Genomic DNA, 19,879 nt, shown 5'->3' with positions numbered 1-19,879 from the left:
TTTCTTTAACTCTGCAGTCCAACTCATCCCAAACCAACTAAATTGGGTCGAGGTTGGGCGATTGTGGAGGTCAGGTCATCTGATGCAGTACTCCATCACTCTCCTTGGTCAAATAGGCCTTACACAGCCTGGAGGTGTGTTGGGTCGTTGTCCTGTTTAGAAACAAATGATAGTTCCAGTAAGCGCAAACCAGATGGGATGGTAAGGCAATAAATAGGCCACAGTGGTGAAGTAATGACAATTTAGCATTAGCACTGGAGTGATAGATGTGCAGATGGAAGGAGTGTTGTATGGCATTGAAGCTTGTTTGGAGGTTTGTTAAGACAGTGTCCAAAGAAGGGCCAGATGTATACAGAATGGTGTCGTCTGCGTAGAGGTGAATCAAATAATTACCTGGAGCAAGAGCGACATCATTGATATATATACAGAGAAAAGAGTCGTCCCGAGAATTGAACCCTGTGGCACCCTCATAGAGACTGCCACAGGTCCGGACAACAGGCCCTCCTATTTGACACACTGAACTCTATCTGAGAAGTAGTTAATGAACCAGGCGAGGCAGTCATTAGAGAAATCAAGGCTGTTGAGTATGCCGATAAGAATACGGTGATTGACAGAGTCGAAAGCCTTGGCCTGATCATTGAAGACGGCTGCACAGTACTGTTTTTTTATCGATGGTGGTTATGATATCGTTTAGGACCTTGGCATCCTGAGCGTGGCTGAGGTGCACCCGTGACCAGCTCGGTAAGGTCTACAACAAGTTTAGACCTTACCTTGAAATATTTATTTACAAGTCCTTAACGAACAATGCAGTTCAAGCAATAAACAAAAGGGGAAAAAATCGAATCAATCAAAAAAGAACACAAAACATTTACATAACAATAACAAGGCTATAAACAGGGGGTACCGGTACATGATTCCATATGATTTATTTCATAGTTTTGATGTCTTCACTATTATTCTACAATCTAGAAAATTGTAAAAAAAAATAAAAACCTTTGAGTAGGTGTCCGAACTTTTGACTGGTACTGTATATACAGTAGGCTAAATATATTGAATGGTCTGCTCTCTTTTGTGTTCTGTATTGCCCATTAGCTATTTATGATACAAAATATTACCTGTACATCTCTGTATTGTTCTTGTTCCTTGTTCCTCTCATTTAACCTCCTCGCTCTGCACTCAGGTGTTGATTGAGACTCTGGTGGCACTGGGGGCCCAGTGTCGCTGGACAGCCTGTAACATCTACTCCACACAGAACGAGGTGGCAGCTGCCCTCTCAGAGATCGGTAAGTAGAAGCTTTCAACATGACTACTTTACAGCTTTGTTACAGTAATGGCTTCTATGTGGAACAGAATGAGAGACAGACTGTACTTCATAAGAGGTTTTTGAAAGTTGTGTTTCATCACATTCATATTAATTGGTACTATTTCTGCATAATATACATTAACTCGTATTAATATGTAATTAATTACATGAGCGGGCTAAATGTTGGGGGTGATTTGCTTCCCTGTGCCGTTTGAAACTAAAGAGACATTTCGGAGATGTTCTCAATAAAGTCCTGGAAAACACAGAGAACATCAGACTTGCCTTCTAGTCAATGAACTACAGCACCAAGACACGCATATCTCTTAGGTTTCTGGGTGTTTGTTAAGTATATGTGTTTTCGTAGCGGGATCTTTTTGCTTTTCACAGCCTGTTAGCCTGAGCAGTTCACAACAGATTCAGACTGCATTACAGTAAATATCACCAGTCACACAGCTCAAGCTGGGAGAAGAACTGGTGCATAGGCTGTGGGCTGATTAACTTGTCCTACAAACACAGTATCCTCTGACCATTTACAACCCACTCTCAGCAGTGTTGATATTTTCTACGTGTGAGTTATGCCAGCAATCTTCATACCGTACATACAGCAAGCCTGCCAGAAACCTACTGACTTGACCAGATGAAGGGAGTAGATAGATAGTTGTACGTAGGTATATACAGTGCATTTGTAAAGTATTCAGACCCCTTGACTTTTTCCACATTTTTGTCCGTTACAGACTTATTCTATGGATGAAATAGTTTTTTTCTCCTCATCGATCTACACACAATACCACATAATAACAAAGTGAAATAAAAAACTGAAGTATTACATTTACATAAGTTATATCACAACCAGGCTGTATCACAACAAGCCGTGATTGGGAGTTCAATACGGCGGTGCACAGTAGTCGTCTGAGTTTGGCCGTTGTAGGCCGTCATTGTAAATAAGAATTTGTTCTTAACTGACTTGCCCAGATAAATAAAAAATAAATAAATAAAGGTATTTACTCAGTACTTTGTTGAAGCACCTTTGGGAGTGATTACAGCCTCGTGTCTTCTTGGGTATGACGCTACAAGCTTAGCACCTGTATTTAGGGAGTTTCTCCCATTTCTTCTCTGCAGATCTTATCAAGCTCTGTCAGGTTGGATGGGGAGCATCACTACACAGCTATTTTCAGGTCTCTCCAGAGATGTTCGATCGGGTTCAAGTCTGGGCGCTGGCGGGGCCACTCAAGGACATTCAGAGACTTGTCCCGAAGCCACTCCTGCGTTGTCTTTGCTGTGTCGTGGTCCTGTTTGAAGGTTAACCTTCGCCCCAGTCTGAGGACCTGAGCCCTCTGGAGCAGGTTTTCACCAATGACTTCTCTACTTTGATCTATTCATCTTTCCCTCGATCCTGACTTGTCTCCCAGTCCCTGCCGCTGAAAAACATCCCCACAGCATGATGCTGCCACCACCATGCTTCACCGTAGGGATGGTGCCAGGTTTCCTCCAGATGTGACACTTGGCATTCAGGCCAAAGGGTTCAATCTTGGCTTCATCAGACCAGAAAATCTTGTTTCTCATGGTCTGAGAGTCCTTTATGTGCCTTTTGTGCATTTTACTGAGGAGTGGCTTTTGTCTAGCCATAAAGGCCTGATTGGTGGAATGCTGCAGAGATGGTTGTCCTTCTGGAAAGCTCTCCCATCAATCCTGTCTCGAAGCTCTACGGACAATTCCTTAAAGGCCTGATTGGTGGAATGCTGCAGAGATGGTTGTCCTTCTGGAAAGTTCTCCCATCAATCCTGTCTCGAAGCTCTACGGACAATTCCTTAAAGGCCTGATTGGTGGAATGCTGCAGAGATGGTTGTCCTTCTGGAAAGTTCTCCCATCAATCCTGTCTCGAAGCTCTAGAGACAATTCCTTTGACCTCATGTCTTGGTTTTTGCTCTGACATGCACTGTCAACTGTAGGACCTTTATATAGACAGGTGTGTGACTTTCCAAATCATGTCCAATCAATTGAATTTACCACAGGTGGACTCCAAACAAGTTGTAGAAACATCAAGGAAGATCAATGGAAACAGGATGCAGCTAAGCTCAATTTCGAGTCTCATAGCAAAAGGTCTGAATAGTTATGTAAATAAGGTATTTCTGTTTGAAAATATTCTAAACCTGTGTTCGCTTTGTCATTATGGGGTACTGTGTGTTGTTTTACAATAAGGCTGTAATGTAACAAAGTGGAAAAATACTTTTCAAATGCACTGTACACACAGAGAAAGATGCAGGGATTTGAGGACTAGATAGGAGGTTAACTAAGAAAAAACTGTCAGTGGAATAGAGGTAAGCCCAGGTACTGTATAACATGTTTCTAGCTGTATGGTCATATGGGACGAGTAGCATGGCAGAATAATCATAGAGCTTTCAAAATCTCCCCACTCCTCCAATTCATTAGCAGGGCTTAGGATAGTTTTTTTTTTCTGTACCACTTTATTTTCTGGTAATTATATTTTTACGTAAGCCCTCCCTTTCCCACATCATTGTGTAAAGCGACATCTGTCACAGTATCTATTTCTAATAAACAGTTGGTCTTTATGGAGCTGTCCTCTGGCAGCTTCTGTTTCGGCCTGCCTGCTCTGCTCTCTCTGGGGTGGAAATTACCAGAAGGCCTTCTGTCCTGCTGCAGTTATTACCTGATGTCTGGTCCTCTCCTAAAAATCACTGGATAACAGCTTTAGAGACAAGAGACCTAGCTTATTATCCCCTCTTGGTTTAAAGAACAGACATCCTTGTATATCTACAGAAAATACAGGAATGCCTATGGGGTGTTGTATATATTCAGAGCCATATTCCCGTAAAGCTTAGAGAGGATCTCATGTCAGATGTTGTTGAACTGTTTTAGTTGCAAATTCACTTGCCTCATCTAAAGCCTCTTCTTTTGGGGTGCTGCTGTTGGAAACCAAGTAGGGATTAACATGGGTAACCGGGATCACTTCACATTTCCAGAAAAAATTTAATGACGACCTGGAAATTACTGACATTTTCCCCAATGTCGGCACTAATGCAATGCCACAAAATACACAACATGCACAGCAACAGATTAGCAAAAAATAAAATGGCTCATTATCCAAACAGGTTTTCACATGGAAGCATTTAGCCCAGCGTATTTACTTCACACAAAGTCACCATAGATTCAAAGCAGACGCATAATTGACACAAGTTAACATTTTAGTCATTTAGCAGACGCTCTTATCCAGAGAGACTGACAGTTAGTGCATTCATCTTAAGATGGCATGGTGTCAAAACCACATTTTACTGTCATAGTAAAAGTACATTTTACCTCAAAGTAGCTATCAGCACTCCCATCTCCATTTACTCAAGCAAACAACAAAATTACCATTTTAAAAAACGTATTAAACAACATCTTATTGAACGACAGGGACTATAAGTGGAGACAAACACACATTTTTGTTGTTGTATTGTTTGTATATCTTTATATTTTAAATTTGTGACTGTCCGGATCTATCAGTATTTTGTTACTTGTTCTTTTTTTTGTGGACCCCAGGAAAAGTAGCTGCTGTTTCTGATGAAGCTAATCCACATAAATAAATAAATAAATAAATAAACATATTTACTCAGGCCCTCTGTTTCTGCCATGCTTATAACATCATAATGCAGGCTTTATAACACAATGTTAAATATTCAAAGGTTAGGTCAGTTCACGACAATTGGTCATGACACAAATAGCAGTATAGTGACACACATACCAGTATAGGTGAATAGGCCTACAGTGAAGCTAACCCCGATAAACTAGTGTAGCTTAAATCCTACATGATTGTTCAATACTGATGTCAATACTGGTAGTTCTGGCTGCTATTGACACCCGTTTCCTGAGGGATTTATGAGGGTGTGAAGTGGGCTTTAATGGTAGAGAGCTGAAGTGTTTAGTAGGGCCGGGACGATACCAGTATTGCAATATTCTTTCCATGGAAAAAATGAAAACACGAAGCAGACATTACTCTTTGATCATTAAAAACCTGCTGTAAGTAAATTATTGTGTGCTATAGCTTGGAAAATAAATACATATGACTCTGTTTGTTTCCAACATTAAGGCTGTTTTCCTAAAGAAGTTGAATCCACTTTGTGTTTTGTTTCCTTGCCACGATACCAACGAGTATCGTCCCGGCCCTGGTGTTTAGTGAGCAGGGTTATGTAAGCCTACCTGGAGGAGCCTACAGAGGCAGGGGCTGTTCTAGGCTCTTTGGTGTTGTGGTTGGACCGTTGTGCAGGTCCAGATGTCTAGAGTTAAACTGCAGGTCGTTATATTAATGACTTTACAACAGATTATACGGACATCAAGCATTGTGTGTTCAAACGTCATCGGTTCTGCTCTCTCTAGAATGAAGGGTCTTAACTTGTTAATGGCTCAGGACCCTGTGCTGCTGTTTAAAAAGGGCCTTAGCTTCTATATTTGTTGCGACATATGTCTGATCTGGAGAAATATTGTAATTTCTAAACCCATTTTATTCGCCCAACTACCTTGTCATTTCTGCAGGTGTGGCTGTTTTTGCCTGGAAGGGGGAATCGGAGGATGACTTCTGGTGGTGTATCAACAAGTGCATCAACATGGAGGGGTGGCAGCCTAACATGGTACCCATAGAACTCTTGTCAATTACCCTCCTTTAACAGCAAGACAAACGCCCTTGTTGACCATTTTGTGTTACTGATATGTGTTTGCGTGTTGTCACTGTTTGTTGAGAATGTTATCTCTTCTTGCTGTGTTTGTGGTAGATCATTGATGACGGAGGGGACTTGACTCACTGGGTGTATAAGAAATACCCCAACGGCTTCAAGAAGATCAGGGGCATTGTGGAGGAGAGTGTGACCGGGGTCCACAGGTGGTTTATTTCTGATTATAATACTTTCTCAATCATACATGTTCATAAGACCAACAGGTAACTCTGAGCTTAGTTACTTAGTTACTTTCTCTTTGCCTTAAAGGTTGTACCAGCTGTCCAAAGCAGGCAAGCTGTGTGTGCCAGCCATGAATGTAAATGACTCTGTGACAAAGCAGAAGTTTGACAACCTCTACTGCTGCAGAGAGTCTATCTTGGATGGGTAGGTGTTAAATGTACCTTTCAAGCATACAAGTGAATGTTCCCTCGCTTCGACACCTCACTGCTCTTTGTGCATACACTTGAAGTCAGAAGTTTACATACACCTTAGCCAAATACATTTAAACTCAGTTTTTCACAATTCCTGACATTTAATCCTAGTAAAAATTCCCTGTCTTAGGTCAGTTGGGTTCACCACTTTATTTTAAGTTGAAATGTCAGAATAATAGTAGAGAGAGTGATTTATTTCAGCTTTTATTTATTTCATCACATTCCCAGTGGGCCAGACGTTTACATACACTCAATTAGTATTTGGTAGCATTGCCTTTAAATTGTTTAACTTGGGTCAAACATTTCGGGTAGCCTTCCACAAGCTTCCCACAATAAGTTGGGTGGATTTTGTCCCATTCCTCCTGACAGAGCTGGTGTAACTGAGTCAGGTTTGTAGGCCTCCTTGCTCGCACACGCTTTTTTAGTTCTGCCCACAAATGTTCTTTGGAAGTATGCTTGGGGTCCTTGTCCATTTGGAAGACCCATTTGCGACCAAGCTTTAACTTCCTGACTGATGTCTTGAGATGTTGCTTCAACATAATTTTCCTTCCAAATGATGCCATCTATTTTGTGAAGTGCACCAGTCCCTCCTTCAGCAAAGCACCCCCACAACATGATGCTACCAACCCCGTGCTTCACGGATGGGATGGTGTTCTTCGGCTTGCAAGCCTCCCCCTTTTTCCTCCAAACATAACGATGGTCATTATGGCCAAACAGTTATATTTTTGTTTCATCAGACCAGAGGACATTTCTCCAAAAAGTATGATCTATGTCCCCATGTGCAGTTGCAAACCGTAGTCTGGCTTTTTTATGGAGGTTTTGGAGCAGTGGCTTCTTTCTTGCTAAGTAGCCTTTCAGGTTATGTCGATATAGGAATCGTTTTACTGTGGATATAGATACTTTTGTACCTGTTTCCTCCAGCTTCTTCAAAAGGTCCTTTGCTGTTGTTCTGGGATTGATTTGCACTATTCACACCAAAGTACATTCATCTATAGGAGACAGAACGCATTTCATTCCAGAGCGGAATGACGGCTACATGGTCCCATGATGTTTATACTATACTTGTACAGATGTACGTAGTACCTTCAGGCATTTGGAAATTGCTCCCAAGGATGAACCAGACTTATGGAGGTCAACAATTTATTTATTTTCCCATGATGTCAAGCAAAGAGGCAGTGAGTACCTGTTTCCTCCAGCATCTTCACAATGTCCTTTGCTGTTGTTCTGGGATTGATTGGCCCTTTTCACACCAAAGTACGTTCATCTTTAGGAGACAGAATGCATCATCTTCCTGAGCAGTACGACGGCTGCGCGGTCCCATGGTGTTTATACTTGTATACTATTGTTTGTACAGATGAACGTAGTACCTTCAGGCATTTGGAAATTGCTCCCAAGGATGAACCAGACTTGTGGAGGTCTACAATTGATTTCCCCATGATGTCAGTGAGTTTGAAGGTAGGCCTTGCAATACATCCACAGGTACACCTCCAATTGACTCAATGATGTCAATTAGCCTATCAGAAGTTTCTAAAGCAATTTTCTGGAATTTTTCAAGCTGTTTAAAGGCACAGTCAACTTAGTGTATGTACACTTCTGACCCACTGGAATTGTGATACAGTGAATTATAAGTGAAATAATCTGTACGTAAACAATTGTTGGAAAAATGCCTTGTGTCATGCACAAAGTAGATGTCCTAACCGACTTGCCAAAACTATAGTTTGTTAACAAGTGTCACGTTCTGACCTTTATTTCCGTTGTTTTGTATTTATTTAGTATGGTCAGGGCGTGAGTTGGGTGGGCAGTCTATGTTTGTTTTTCTATGTTTTGGTCTAGTTCTATGTTCGGCCTGATATGGTTCTCAATCAGAGGCAGGTGTTCGTCATTGTCTCTGATTGGGAACCATATTTAGGTAGCCTGGGTTTCACTGTGTGTTGGTGGGTGATTGTTCCTGTCACTGTGTTTGTTTGTCACAGGAGAGGACTGTTTTGCGTTTGCACATTTCTTGTTTTTGTTAGTTTGTTCATGTGTATTGAGTTATTAAAACATGAATAACCACCACGCTGCGCTTTGGTCCGCTTCTCTTCCTCCTACAGACGAACGCCGCAGACAGAATCACCCACCAACCAAGGACCAAGCGGCGTGGTAGAAAGCAGCGACGGCAGCAGCAGCGGCAGCAACAACAACAGCGGCCGGCTTCACAGGACTACACAACTTGGGAGGAGATAGACAGATGGGCCATCGACCCAGGGAGAGTGCCGGAGCCCGCCTGGGATTCGATGGAGCAGTGCAAGGAAGGTTACAGGAGAATGAGGTTGGCGAAGGCAGCACGGCAGTGCGACAGGTACGAGAGACAGCCCCAAATTTTTTTTGGGGGGGGGCACACGAGGGGTGGAGCTAAGCCAGGTAGCAGACCTGCGCTCACTCCTCGTGCTTATTATAAGCAGCAAGATACTGGGCAGGCACCGTGTTATGCGGTTAAGCGCACGGTGTCGCCAGTACGTGTCCATAGCCCGGTGCGCTATAGGACAGCCCCCCGAGAGTGTCATGCGAGTGCGGGCATCGAGCCAGGGCGTATGGTGCCTGCTCAGCGGGTCTGGTCGCCGGTACGCAGTTTTGGCCCAGGGTATCCTGCGCCGGCTCTGCGTGCTGTGTCTCCGGGGCGCTGGGAGGGTGCAGTGCGTCCTCTGCCCGCGCTCCGCTCGTACCGGGCGACTGTGGGAATGGAGCCGAAGGGAGAGGTGCGTGTAGTAAGCACTAGATCTCCCGTGCTTACCCACAGCCCGGTTCAACCTGTGCCTGCACTCTGGACGGTCCGGGCTAGAGTGGTTATCCAGCCTGGGGAAGTGGTGCCAAGGTTGCGCACCAGAGCTCCAGTGCTCCCCCACAGCCCGGTCTTTCAGGTGCCTCCTCTTAACCCCAAGCTTCCTGAAGGTCTTCCCAGCCTGGTGGTTCCTGTGGCAGCCCCACGCACCAGGCTGTCTCTCTGTCTCCTCCCTGCAGGTGGTCCTGTCTGTCCGGCGCCGCTGCCGGAGTCTCCCGCCTGTCCGGCGCCGCTGCCGGAGTCTCCCGCCTGTCCGGCGCCGCTGCCGGAGTCTCCCGCCTGTCCGGCGCCGCTGCCGGAGTCTCCCGCCTGTCCGGCGCCGCTGCCGGAGTCTCCCGCCTGTCCGGCGCCGCTGCCGGAGTCTCCCGCCTGTCCGGCGCCGCTGCCGGAGTCTCCCGCCTGTCCGGCGCCGCTGCCGGAGTCTCCCGCCTGTCCGGCGCCGCTGCCGGGGTCTCCCGCCTGTCCGGCGCCGCTGCCGGGGTCTCCCGCCTGTCCGGCGCCGCTGCCGGGGTCTCCCGCCTGTCCGGCGCCGCTGCCGGGGTCTCCCGCCTGTCCGGCGCCGCTGCCGGGGTCTCCCGCCTGTCCGGCGCCGCTGCCGGGGTCTCCCGCCTGTCCGGCGCCGCTGCCGGGGTCTCCCGCCTGTCCGGCGCCGCTGCCGGGGTCTCCCGCCTGTCCGGCGCCGCTGCCGGAGCCTCCCGCCTGTCCGGCGCCTCTGCCGGAGCCTCCCGCCTGTCCGGCGCCTCTGCCGGAGCCTCCCGCCTGTCCGGCGCCTCTGCCGGAGCCTCCCGCCTGTCCGGCGCCTCTGCCGGAGCCTCCCGCCTGTCCGGCGCCTCTGCCGGAGCCTCCCGCCTGTCCGGCGCCTCTGCCGGAGCCTCCCGCCTGTCCGGCGCCTCTGCCGGAGCCTCCCGCCTGTCCGGCGCCTCTGCCGGAGCCTCCCGCCTGTCCGGCGCCGCTGCCGGAGCCTCCCGCCTGTCCGGCGCCGCTGCCGGAGCCTCCCGCCTGTCCGGCGCCGCTGCCGGAGCCTCCCGCCTGTCCGGCGCCGCTGCCGGAGCCTCCCGCCTGTCCGGCGCCGCTGCCGGAGCCTCCCGCCTGTCCGGCGCCGCTGCCGGAGCCTCCCGCCTGTCCGGCGCCGCTGCCGGAGCCTCCCGCCTGTCCGGCGCCGCTGCCGGAGCCCCTCTGTCCCGAGCAGCTGTCTCTCTGTCCCGAGCAGCTGTCTCTCTGTCCCGAGCAGCTGTCTCTCTGTCCCGAGCAGCTGTCTCTCTGTCCCGAGCAGCTGTCTCTCTGTCCCGAGCAGCTGTCTCTCTGTCCCGAGCAGCTGTCTCTCTGTCCCGAGCAGCTGTCTCTCTGGCCCGAGCAGCTGTCTCTCTGGCCCGAGCAGCTGTCTCTCTGTCCCGAGCAGCTGTCCCTCTGTCCCGAGCAGCTGTCCCTCTGTCCCGAGCTGCCCCTCTGTCCAGTGGGGTCATTGAGAGGGGTGGTCATGCTGAGAGAGCCACGGAGGCGGACAATAAGGCGGACTAAGACAATGATGAGGTGGGGTCCGCGTCCCGCGCCAGAGCCGCCACCGCAGACAGACGCCCACCCAGACCCTCCCCTATAGGTCAAGGTTTTGCGGCCGGAGTCCGCACCTTTGGGGGGGGGTACTGTCACGTTCTGACCTTTATTTCCGTTGTTTTGTATTTATTTAGTATGGTCAGGGCGTGAGTTGGGTGGGCAGTCTATGTTTGTTTTTCTATGTTTTGGGGCATTTCTATGTTTTCGGCCTAGTATGGTTCTCAATCAGAGGCAGGTGTCATTAGTTGTCTCTGATTGAGAATCATACTTAGGTAGCCTGGGTTGCACTGTTTGTTTGTGGGTGATTGTCTATGTTAGTGGCTTGTGTCTGCACAGGTCTCATTTTGTAGCTTCACGGTCGTATTTGGTTTATTGTTTTCGTTACTCTTTTGCATAGTGTTCAGTCTTTCTTTATTAAAGATTCACCATGGACACTTACCACGCCGCATATTGGTCCTCTGATCCTTCTCGCCTCTCCTCTTCAGACGAAGAGGAGGACGACCGTGACAACAAGACATTTGTGGAGTGGTTGAAAAATGAGTTTTAATGACCCCAACCTAAGTGTATGTAAACTTCTGACTTCAACTGTATATATAATATTTAACTATGTATCTGATTTTTTTGTGGATCAAATACTGTAAATATATATCTCAAATATAGTACCTGTCAAAAGTTTGAACGCTCTCATTCAAGGGTTTTAATTTTTACTATTTTCTACATTGTAGAATAATAGTGAAGACATCACAATTATGAAATGACACATATGGAATCATGTAGTAACCAAGAAAGTGTTAAACAAATCAAAATATGTTTTCTATTTTAGATTCTTCAAAGTAGCCACCCTTTGCCTTGATGACAAATTTGCACTCTTGGCATTCTCTCAACCAGCTTCAACTGGAATGCTTTTCTAACCGTCTTGAAGGACTTCCCACATATTCTGAGCACTTGTTGGCTGCTTTTCCTTCACTCTGCGGTCCAACCCATCCCAAACCATCTCAAGGCAAAGGGTGGCTACTTTGAAGAATCTCCAATATAAAATCTATTTTGATTAACACTTTTTTTGGTTACTACATGATTCCATAAGTGTTATTCAATAGCCTTGATGGCTTCACTATTATTTTGCAATGTAGAAAATAGTATAAATTAAGAAAAACCCTGGATTGAGTGGGTGTGTCCAAACTTTTGACTGGTACTGTATGTGTATATATATGTGTGTGTGTGAGTTATTTATATATATATATATACACACACACACACACACACACACACACACACACAATAGGCCAATACATCAGGCTAACAACATGGCCTGTGTGATCCAGGGGCCTGGGAAATTGCTTTTATAGACTGCTACTGCCCACTTCACTCTTTCTGGAGTTTCAACTTAACATAGAAAGGCCAACTTCCTGTATCTTAATGTTTCCCCTGTCTCTATCTCCATGTTTCTGTCTGCAGCCTGAAGAGGACCACAGACGTGATGTTTGGAGGAAAGCAGGTGGTTGTCTGTGGTTATGGCGAGGTAAGGGGGTGTCGTGGAAATTCTACACAGGGACATTCGGAAGTCAATCCAAAATGCATTATTCTTTATTATCAGCGTGCTGGAGAGGTTCCAACTAACTCAATGCAAAGTAAACGTCATTCAGTTGCTCCCCCCGGGGCAGTTCCGTTAGTTCTGTTATATACAGACAAGTTATATTTGCATGATTTAGCTTATTTATAATTAATTAAGCATTAACATTTGCTTCATTCATGTTATCGACCAATACTGGGTCATGCATGTGACATACCAATACCTCATAATGCTTCTTCTCTCTAAGCTAAGACCTTAAAACTGAGATATCCCTTTCTCTAAAAAAGGTTTTGGGCGTACTGCCAAATTGCAGATACTGTTAGTGAGGATTCGTTCAATCAGTCACTTGAATGAACACAGAAATTGGTTATTAGAATAGCACACATTTTTTATTTCCATCACAGGGTTTTCATATTGTATATGTAGTTTTGTTTGAAGAGACTGTGTTTGTGCTGGCTACGCCAAACCTGCTATAAAAAATATGTGCACTCTGTATAATTATAATCACCTATACAGTACATACTTGTACATGTATATACTGAAGAGTTCAATGCCATGTCATACTAAGTTATTGTATATTTAGTCCAAAGTAATCGGCCTCTATAGAGCTTTTAATGTGGACGTCAATGTTTACTGATATGCATGTTCTTTTGTGGGTCCATTGTGGCCTGTTCTGTTGATTGAGGTCAATGTGATGTGATCATATTATGTAATTCTAATGCGATATGCTCTCCCTGCAGGTTGGGAAAGGTTGCACTGCCGCACTGAAAGCCATGGGATCCATCGTCTACGTCACAGAGATTGATCCCATTTGCTCCCTGCAGGCCTGGTGAGGGACAGGAAACTGGAAGCAGAAAGTGCCAAATGTAGAGCACTGCTGACCCAGAGAAATGACACCATGAATTAGACCACAAAACCCTCTGGACAGAGGAGTCTCTCTGTCCTGCTCTAAGATTAACCTTTGAAACAGAAATTCTCCATCAAAATATAAACCCGAAAACCTGAACTGGCTTTCATCATTAGAATAACATGATAGAAACTAGATGGAAGCGTATTAAACCTTTTAAATAAAACAATAGAGCCTTATTAGTTGAATGGTAGACCAGTACTAAGCAACTCTACTGTAGGCAGAGCACCTGTCTACCCCCATCTGTTCTTACTAACCCGTCTCTCCCCATGTTTGAACAGCATGGATGGCTTCAGGGTGGTCAAGCTTAATGAGGTCATCCGTCAGGTGGACATCATCATCACATGCACTGGTAAACAACATCAAAATACCTTACTTATGTAATCAACTTTCTGTACAGGGGACTGCTTTTATATGGAAATACATTCATCTATGGGCTTCCAGTACATGCCTGTCACGATCAATATATGCATTGACATACATACATGGCCCTCTGTATCATCTAATCGAGAGAATTTGTGCTGCTAAGCTCTATGTAGATGGTAGTTTTAGACTGGTGTTTTTCCTGTGGTCTCCTAGGGAATAAGAACGTGGTGACAAGGGACCAGCTGGACCGTATGAAGAACGGCTCCATCGTGTGCAACATGGGACACTCCAACACTGAGATCGACGTGGTGAGGAACTTTAACACAACACAATTCGTGACTACAGTAGAACGTAAAAATCAACGGAGCCTTTCCAGGGAAAATGAAGTTCATGATTGTTTAAAATGTACTGCATATTAAAACTTTTAGTAGTGTGCTTGAGAGCGCATAGTGTGTTAGTCTGCTGATATGTGTGACCTGCTCCCCAGGCGAGCCTGCGGACCCCAGAGCTGACCTGGGAGAGAGTGCGCTCTCAGGTGGACCATGTCATCTGGCCTGATGGCAAGAGGGTCATCCTGCTGGCCGAGGTGGACACACACACACACACACACACACACACACATACACATACACATATACTCCCACATAGCAAATAAAATGTTTCTCTCCCTCAGGGTCGTCTTCTGAACCTCAGCTGCTCCACAGTTCCTACCTTCGTCCTGTCAATCACTGCCACGACCCAGGTAATACAGACACTCCCCACAGTAGCTAACAAGCAGCTAGAGTAGTGCTGCAGATAGCAGTCTGTGGGTTTACACTGCCTTCAGAAATTATTCATACCCCTAGAATTTATCCACATTTTGTTATTACAGCCTGAATTTAGAAGCTGTTTTTCAGTCTCGGTCCCAGCTTTGATGCACCTGTACTGACCTCGCCTTCTGGATGATAGCGGGGTGAACAGGCAGTGGCTTGGGTGGTTGTTGTCCTTGATGATATTTTTGGCCTTTCTGTGGCATCGGTGGTGTAGGTGTCCTGGAGGGGTAGAGGTAGTTTCCCCCCGGTGATGCGTTATGCAGACCTCACTACCCTCTGGAGAGCCTTACGGTTGTGGGCGGAGCAGTTGCCGTACCAGGCGGTGATACAGCCCGACAGGATGCTCACGATTGTGCATCTGTAAAAGTTTGTGTGTGTTTTTGGTGACCAGCCAAATTTCTTCAGCCTCCTGAGGTTGAAGAGGCGCTGTTGCGCCTTCTTCACCACTCTGTCTGTGTGGGTGGACCATTTCAGTTTGTCCATAATGTGTACGCAGAGGAACTTAAAACTTTCCTGAAGTCCACGATCATCTCCTTTGTTTTGTTGACGTTGAGTGTGAGGTTATTTTCCTGACACCACATTCCAAGGGCCCTCACTTCCTCCCTGTAGGCCGTCACGTCATGTTGGTAATCAAGCCTAGCACTGTAGTGTCGTCTGCAAACTTGATGATTGAGTTGGAAGCGTGCGTGGCCACGCCTTTACCATCTAAACCACTGTGAAATATATTTTCCATAACCAAAAATATATATTTGTATTTTCAGCTGTTTGAAGCTGGTGTACAAACAGAAAGTAAAATACTTAAGAACGGGAAGCATATAAATAACGCACATGTAAACCCTTCTTAGACTTGCTTTCAATGAGAATGACAGATCTATAACTCACTTTTCGACGTGAATTTGGTCAGGTATCCCAAAAGGTTACATATTGCAGCTGTATATAGCATCTTCGGGGACTTCTAGGAAGTTTTTAACCCACTCAATCCCAACGTTATTCACCATCATTGTAAAGCCCTAATTATTTTGTGGCTCTGACAAGGTCATTTCTGAAGATAAAAAAAAATAATGTGATTAGGGATTCATTTTAAGGTAAAAAAAACAACAACAACCCTGTCCCTCATTTTAAGGTAAACCCTGTTACGTGCACAGAACTCTCGTTTTAATATGGTGAAACTGTTCCTTTAAAAAGGTATTTCAAAATAAACATTGAACATGTAATAATGGATCATAGTGTAAAAGCAAGTGAGCTGGTTCTACTCTTTATGGCCATTTTCTGATGTTTATTGGTGGAGCATAACACATCAACCCTGTTACCCCAGGTATCCCCTGGGGTAAACAACAACAAGTTACCCCCATCCAGGGGCATTATGTGTAACAATTGCTTAACGCTATGTTCAAGATTAAACTCTATTGGACCAGTTGGGTTCGGGTGAATTGAAAACCACACAACTGAATAATTTAGGAAAAGAATGCCGGCTTGTATTTGTAAATCAAAAATACTTACAAAAAAATGTATCACCTTGAGTAAATATTGATATGTGAAATTTGTACAATGGCAGAGTGCGTAATTGGCGGCAGAGAAGTCAGGCGCAGGACAGCAGAACTGGGTGATAACCGGAGATTTATTAAGCAAAACCAACGGCAACAAGATAAATGGGCACAAAATAACCCGTCGTGCGCTCACGGGGAACGTGCACAAGCACTACAATAAACAATTCGGCGTAAGTCGTGACAGAGTTCCATATGATTGAAATACTTCAATAGTACAATAGACTTAGATATCGGCCATATATCCTGCCTATAATTTGCTAGGGTGCACCCAACTCTATCTTAATCTGAGAATCTCTGATGTCAATGTTCAATAGCAATACAATAAACATGAATCCACAGAAAAACACAAACCAATTCCCAAATACTGACTTATAAATCACTACGATGGAATCAATGTGAGTGACTGTGCCTATCAATAAACACTGTAAGGTGCTTATAACAATCCCACTGCAATGTCTTGCAAGAAAAATCCTATCACACCGTAGTATGGCAGTGCAAATTTAGTGTTCTCCAAGGAAAATAAATCTTTGCATGCAAATCTTCTCATTGATGTCCTGGGTTCGGCGGCTCGCCATCCTTGGTGGAACTGAATCCATACTCAAAAAACCTGACCAAATCCTGGCGTCAATCTTTCCCTCAATCACTTCACAGTACGTTTGTATAGATAAGTGAGTGTTAATATCCAGTTCTCTCTTTTTAGTTCAGTTTCATACAACTTGATTTTTAACTTAGTTTTTCTTCCATGGAAAGGCAGTAGCTCTTTTTTTCAGCATGTTGGCGCCGACTGGTGTATAACGTGAGGTTAGGAGAGGGACTAAGAGAATATTGAGTTTTGATTGGCTCAAAATAAACTGCCTGTCATGCATCTTCTGACAGCTGATTTGTAATAGCTGTCAACTTAAATATCAATATCAATATAGTATAATATGATTGGTTACTGGAATCTCACTAGTAACGATAAGTGTTCAACATTAGTTGGAAGGGGCACAAGGTACGTTAGGATGTCGGTGTGTGGTCAGGAGAGGGGCTCGACCCTCATCTGGAAGTTATAGCTTTTTTCTGCAATCTAAAGCCATAATCATATATAAATATATATATATAAAAACTTTTTATTTTCTGTATATCTAAGCATACCTCTTGAGCTGTCTGTATCCTCCTGCCTAATGGTAATTTGTTTAAATAAACAATATACGCTTCTCTGCATCTCTGGTAAATGATGGGTAAAAGATTGAAAGTTATGTGAGTCTTCAGTACATGTAGTAATTGCTTACTTTTCTAAACTCTACCAACCTTGCCAGCAGGCATGCCAGCTAAGATAGTTAGACAAGCTAGTTACTCTAACTTGATTGATAACTAGCTACATTTCAGGCTATCTGGGCTAAAGCCAACTTCATAAAATTGCTAGGTGACTAGTAGTATTACAGAGAAACGACTACAAAAACATTTAATAAAATAACGTGTTTTTTTATGACGTTGAACATGTTTCTTTATGACACGGTTTAAATAACATGAAGTCAAAAGTAGTTACACAAATCAAAAGGCACCTAATTGTTGTAACGACCCATCTATTCTTGAGTTTGTGTGTATACTAATGATTGTGTATTGTGCTTCATTTCTCCAACAGGCTCTGGCTCTTATTGAGCTGTACAATGCTCCAGAGGGCCGCTACAAACAGGATGTCTACTTGCTTCCCAAGAAGATGGGTGAGTAATGGACATCCCTTATACCCTGCCATGTTGGGCGCGTTACAAGGAAATACAGATAAATAATGTCTGTAGTGGTAGTTATAATTATGTTATGGTCTAGCTAGCTACACAACACAATTCCTGCTTTAGCTGTTTTATCCCTGTCTCTGTGGACATAATACTGTTTCACAAATGCCTGTTTTGGACAAGCTATGCAAACCACTTTCACTAGTCTCTGAGGCCCTACTTATGCCATCTGGTGATGGGAATGAGACATTACAAATCAATTCTGTAACTTTTATTTGGTATTCAAGCATACAGACACAAATATTTGTTGAATACAATTATAAAAACATTGCTTATTACTTCTATAATTGTATGTGTGTTGTAATTGTCTCAGATGAGTATGTTGCCAGCCTGCACCTGCCCACCTTTGATGCCCACCTAACGGAGCTCTCAGATGAGCAGGCCAAGTACCTGGGCCTCAACAAGAATGGCCCATTCAAACCCAACTACTACAGGTACACATTTCCCTGCTAGCATCCCTTTAAATGTCACCAAAATATCAGATTTATGTCAGATTTATCTTCATGTTTGCATTTCATCCCCACAGCCACAACACAACAACATCATCCCCCACAGCCACAACAAATGTTCTTATTGGTACAATCAAGTTAAGTGAAGGTTTTTATAACTTCAGTACATACATTTGACTAATATTTTCATTTGTGGTATTCATAGGTATTAGCTTGCATGAACGGACCACAACTCTGCACTCCTTGACTTGGACAAGGCCTGGATAAGATAATGAAATATATATATATATATATATATATATATATTAAGCTCCTATTCCTTCATCTTCTACAGTAGGTGTTACCCTGTTTCACTTGCTGTTTTGTGTGTTTAGTTTCACCATTAGTTCTGTAAATACACACTCTAAGGACCCCACTGGCCATCAATGACCAATTGAAAGTACAGCACCTAAACTCAGCTGTCTGCTTGAGATATTTATATACACGTCTGATTTCATTCCCACTCTCCAGTAGAATAGACATTTTTCTGATGTTTTATTTGTAGTTTGATAGATCTTTATTTTTGTGCCAATTGATTGTGTAGGGAAGGGGATTGTTGTAATTGAGATTTATATTTTCTGTCTGCATTGATGTCGCTCTTCTCAAATAATTACATTCCAGCCAAGGGAACGGAGAAATGGCCTCCACACTAGAAAGACTCAACCTCAATGTCCCATTTAAAGGCATTGTCACATTTCCTGCTGGACCATGTGTATACCCATATAGATGTTTACTACCAGCTTGTCATTTTACTGATGTCTATCTCTCTTCCTCTGAAACAGAACTGAGGTTTTATTGAAAATATGAGTACCTGTACTGACTGTACTGTATTGGGGCGGCAGGTGGTTAAAGCGTTGGGCCAGTAACCGAACGGTTGATAGATAAAATCTGTCGTTCTGCCCCTGAACAAGGCAGTTAACCCACTGTTCCTAGGCCGTCATTGTAAATATGAACTTGTTCTTAACTGTCTTGCCTAGTTAAATAAAGGTTAATTAAAAATGTTTTTTTTTTTAAATAGACTAAAGGGCAGACATACAGTATATGATTTTCTTTGAATAGTACATGTGTGCATGTACAGTACAGAAATGCAATTATCTTCACTAAAAACATTTATAAGTGTAAGATACAGAAAGGTATGTGCAACCAGAAGAGTGACTATCCAATCTGGCACTGGTTTTGATTGAGTCTCACATGGTAATATGGTAATAACACTGGAATGTTTTGCATTGTAGGAGTCTTATCAGACTTACAAGGACAATAGTGCATTGCTATTTCTCCATTCCTGGTCTAAACAATGTGGAATTAAGTTTATTGAAGTGATTTTTTTTTAATACAGTAGTTGGCTGATTTTAGTATTGTTAATACTAGTAGTAACTAGTGTCCCTGTTTGTGTGACGTGAATCTGTTTTTCACTTAACGTTCCTGATCACCATGTTGTCCTTCTGTCTGTTCTCTGCATCCATACTTGCCTGTTTTCATGTCACCATCACATTGAAAGGTCTACTCCATAAGGAGAGTTGTTATTCAGTTGAGTAATGTTGTTTTTTAGTTCCACCTGCTGATGAATATTACACAGGGTAAATAATCTCTATGTATTACCGG

At 44.1% G+C, this 19,879-nt stretch overlaps 1 protein-coding gene across 1 annotated transcript in view; it reads left to right on the top strand.

Moving 5' to 3' along the window:
- The window catches only part of LOC110494352 (S-adenosylhomocysteine hydrolase-like protein 1), a 58,709-nt gene extending 39,552 nt beyond the window's left edge, over positions 1-19,157 (top strand). Inside the window, exons 5-17 of the mRNA XM_021569325.2 lie at positions 1,181-1,283; positions 5,834-5,928; positions 6,070-6,176; positions 6,280-6,396; positions 12,271-12,334; positions 13,126-13,214; positions 13,574-13,644; positions 13,872-13,966; positions 14,146-14,244; positions 14,332-14,400; positions 17,642-17,720; positions 18,103-18,223; positions 18,444-19,157. Of these exons, the coding sequence (XP_021425000.2) occupies positions 1,181-1,283; positions 5,834-5,928; positions 6,070-6,176; positions 6,280-6,396; positions 12,271-12,334; positions 13,126-13,214; positions 13,574-13,644; positions 13,872-13,966; positions 14,146-14,244; positions 14,332-14,400; positions 17,642-17,720; positions 18,103-18,223; positions 18,444-18,450 (1,116 nt within the window). The 3' untranslated portion in view covers positions 18,451-19,157. The remainder of the gene's footprint in view (positions 1-1,180; positions 1,284-5,833; positions 5,929-6,069; positions 6,177-6,279; positions 6,397-12,270; positions 12,335-13,125; positions 13,215-13,573; positions 13,645-13,871; positions 13,967-14,145; positions 14,245-14,331; positions 14,401-17,641; positions 17,721-18,102; positions 18,224-18,443) is intronic.
- The last annotated feature ends 722 nt before the right edge of the window (positions 19,158-19,879 follow it).

Source organism: Oncorhynchus mykiss, chromosome 17 (genome assembly GCF_013265735.2).
Source record: "Oncorhynchus mykiss isolate Arlee chromosome 17, USDA_OmykA_1.1, whole genome shotgun sequence".
Classification (NCBI taxonomy): Eukaryota; Metazoa; Chordata; class Actinopteri; order Salmoniformes; family Salmonidae; genus Oncorhynchus; species Oncorhynchus mykiss.
The sequence above is the reverse complement of the archived record's forward strand: the minus strand, read 5'-3'. Positions and strand labels throughout refer to the sequence as shown.